The sequence below is a fragment of the Arachis stenosperma genome, chromosome 10 (assembly GCF_014773155.1).
Source record: "Arachis stenosperma cultivar V10309 chromosome 10, arast.V10309.gnm1.PFL2, whole genome shotgun sequence".
NCBI classification, from domain to species: Eukaryota; Viridiplantae; Streptophyta; class Magnoliopsida; order Fabales; family Fabaceae; genus Arachis; species Arachis stenosperma.
Genome location: NC_080386.1, coordinates 90,437,182 through 90,440,592, shown reverse-complemented (window position 1 = coordinate 90,440,592; position 3,411 = coordinate 90,437,182). Strand labels below are relative to the sequence as shown.

Here is a 3,411-nt window from a genome sequence, read left to right as displayed (position 1 = left end):
ATATAAAAAACATCCATTTAGTATGAAAAAGAAACATTTTGATATTTAGGAGCAGAAACATCCATATATATTAGCTTATTTTTATAAAGATGAACTTTGAGGTTCAACCCATTAAAAAGTTGACCGGAGTTGGCTAAACTTCCTCTTAATTTCCTAACAGAATTGATTAACTTAAAGATAAAGTTGTAATTTTAATATTATTAGACATTATTTATCCTCCTCATCTTATCTTTAGATATGAAGAAAAAATAATTGAATGAACCCATATTTTTTTTCTGTTTTGTCTTCTAAACCAAAAACAAAAAATTTAATTTTTTATCTATGTTTTTTCTTACATTTTCTTTTCACTCATATTTCTTCAAACCAAATTATGGGTAATAAAAAAGACTAGCGCAAATGTTGACTAGTGATATTCTAGATAGTGAGAGATGGTTCCTTAGTTTTCTTCATTCTTCCCAAATAAAAAGTAAAACCTAGCGTAAACATTTGCTACCCCTTCTGCGCGTTATTCCTCTTTTCGTTTCAAGTAGCGACCATATATCCTCTTTTCATTTTTATATCGCAATTCGATTAAGCCAAATAATACTTTCATTCCATAATTATTACCAGGATTTCTTTGAATTGCAGATTCAATTGCTGCGATCTCCATTCTTCTCCCATGGCTTACGTTGAGGGAGGTATGTTCGTCTTACCCCTTTAGCTCTTAATTCTCATGTTTTCTTTGCTTTTCTTCGTTTCCGATTAGGTTCGCTTTCTGATTCAGTGGATTTATAAAGCCCGAAATTTTGCTACCTTTCAGGATCAATCGTCCTATATTTCTAGTTTCATAATTATGCTGTTTCCTGTGGTTAAATACTCAAATTATGAAAATATTTTAACATATTTTTAACCCCCCCCCCCCCCCCCCTTTTTGTTTTTTAAAAGGTTTATTATTGTTTCCCCTGAATTTCCATTTTTATATGCAGCCAAACGTTTACTATCGGGTCTCCGGCCACATTGCATCCGTTTTCAAACTAGTATCTGCAAACTTTGAAATATCTATAAGAAACTTTAGCACCGGAGGATATTAGCCACAAACAAATTCTTATGTTTATGTAGATATCAATGAATGTTGATAGGAAGGAGAACATTGTATGGTACAAGAAATTATTTTAGGTTCCAAATAATAGTCCATTTGAAGGGGGAAAAAAACCATAACATTAATTAATATTTTGCATCATTTATCCTATTAAATTAAGTAGAGAAAATGAGTAGAAGAGAGGGAGGGTAAGAATGAAAGGAAAAAGAAATAGTAAGGGGAACTTTTAGAAACATTTTAATTTAGTTAAAATCAAGTTATTTTCAATCATTTCCATAATCCATGTGCATAATTAAAGCTGGACAATCTTTTGGCACCGCAGAAAGTAATAGCTTTCATAACTCAATCCTTTTAAGTTATCATCTAGTTTAAGTTGCTTGATGGTTCTCTTGTTCGGATTAGCATTTTTAAATCACATTTGCAGCTATTCGTTACAATGAAGAGTCCCTTAAATCTCCACAGGACAGCATTCAACCAATATTTGGCCTTCTGTTTTGTTAGAGTATTGCCATTCTCTATGTTTAGATAACAATTTGTTCATTGAAGATAACAAATGAACACCCATACTTTTTCCATTGCTCTTTATGATCCTTCAACAAACCTTTGGTGTATTCCAACTCCTCATTAAGGAGACTAACCCTTAGAGCATGATAAGTGGGAGTAAACAAGTTAGGAAGATTCAAACGGCTCATAACATATTCTTGAACACACTTCAGCCTAACTAGGTTTATGGAAATTTCAGCTTGATAAAACCACTGAGTTATATATTGATAAACTCTATGAGTTGCTTTTTTATTTCATGCTTCATTACACTATTGAATGAAACTCAATATCTGGAATATCTTGAGCTTTTTCTTCAGATAGATCCAAATTTCTTGACATTACAAACTTTTATATGGCTTTATGCTGAATAGTAACTACAGCTTGATGCAATTTTGTGCAGGTGTCGTGAAATCAAAGCGATCACTATGGCGACTCAAAACAATAACTGATTTTTTTTGGGCCATTGTTAACATTATAGGCGTGTTTTTTGCTACAATGTTTTCGGTAATACTTACGTGTTTCTTGATTCATATTACATTTTAGGGGGAATTACCATTTAAAAAACCTAGTTTGCTCATGATTCTTTTAATCACAGATGGAAAAGGCCGATGCCTACAGGAAAGGTGCCGCTTCTGGTAAGAAATGGGATGGTGGTGCTCCTGGAGGTCCGGGTGGAGGTGGTGGGGGACCATATGGCGGTGGTCCACGTGGCCCACCTCGTGGTGGTCTTGACAATGTTCGTGGCCTAGATAGTATTAGGGGGCGTGACCATGGTAAGTTTAATTGTCTCTCTTGCTTCTAGATTTGATTATGATGATTTCTAGTTTTTTCTTGCTAATTTATTTTCTGTGTGTGTTTTCTTTAATTTCCTCCGTGAACTTACAGCCTCTCTTCCTGCCTGTGGCTCCTGCTGTGGTTGAGTGTTTGGTATCCAATCTACTTATTGCATTGGTCGGCTAAATTTGTATTTGGTGTTCATGGATCAAAGCAAAAGAAAGTTATGACTATGTTGTTCATACTTTTATAGTTTGTTTTTCTAGCACAGGCTTGAGACAATATCAGTAAACTTCTTTATAGAGAGAAAGTATATGAATATGTGTGCGTGTATTTTATTTTTCCTATTCACTTCTAAAAATGGTAGGTATTGTACGAATGTTACGATATAAGGGAAACTGACAAACCGTTGGCTTGGCATAATATCATTTGAAACAGATCCAATTTATTTTGTTCATAGCATGGGCCGGAGAAACCCGACCCACACCAATAAAGAGAACCCAGATACAACCCAAATCACTACCCACAAAAAATACAACTACCCATACTGAATGCCTCTCGCACTTCTAAAACACATCTCCGATTTGAATTGAGGGAATAGTTGCATCTGATCAGATTCATGAATACATCTCTTTATGGTGACCTGTTGGCAAATATGGCGTTGGCGGAACAAGGAGATTTTTACTCCCCAGTTCAAGAGACCAAATGAAGCGAATTACATAACTTTTCCTCTAGTTAATGACAGTGCAGCAGTGTTCTTGAAGGACGAACTTTTCACAGAATAGAGGAAAAGAATTGAAGTGCAAGTGGCGTGGAAACCATCAAAGGAAATTTGGGTAAAAGTGAACACGGACGGAGCCTTGATGGGAAACCGGGGCAAGCAGGATGTGGAGTTGTGCTGAGAAATGAATTGGGGAGATGGGTGATTGGTTTTATGGGTGGCAATCGGGCAGGTAGGGGTGGGGTTTTGCTTTACCCGACCCCACCTCGCCGTATAACAACCGCATAGAAATCAC

The 3,411-nt window shown here is 35.7% G+C and overlaps 1 protein-coding gene across 2 annotated transcripts; it reads left to right on the top strand.

Moving 5' to 3' along the window:
• The first annotated feature begins 391 nt into the window (after nt 1-391).
• Nucleotides 392-2,740, top strand: LOC130954394 (uncharacterized). Of its 2 annotated transcripts, XM_057881131.1 has the most exons (5): nt 392-526; nt 628-677; nt 2,022-2,125; nt 2,217-2,394; nt 2,507-2,740. In XM_057881131.1, exons 2-5 carry the CDS (start codon nt 659-661, stop codon nt 2,539-2,541), a joined length of 336 nt encoding a protein of 111 aa, XP_057737114.1. In that variant the 5' UTR covers nt 392-526; nt 628-658; the 3' UTR covers nt 2,542-2,740. The 2 variants fall into 2 exon arrangements, with proteins under 2 accessions (XP_057737114.1, XP_057737113.1); XM_057881130.1 differs by having other exon boundaries at nt 422-677.
• The last annotated feature ends 671 nt before the right edge of the window (nt 2,741-3,411 follow it).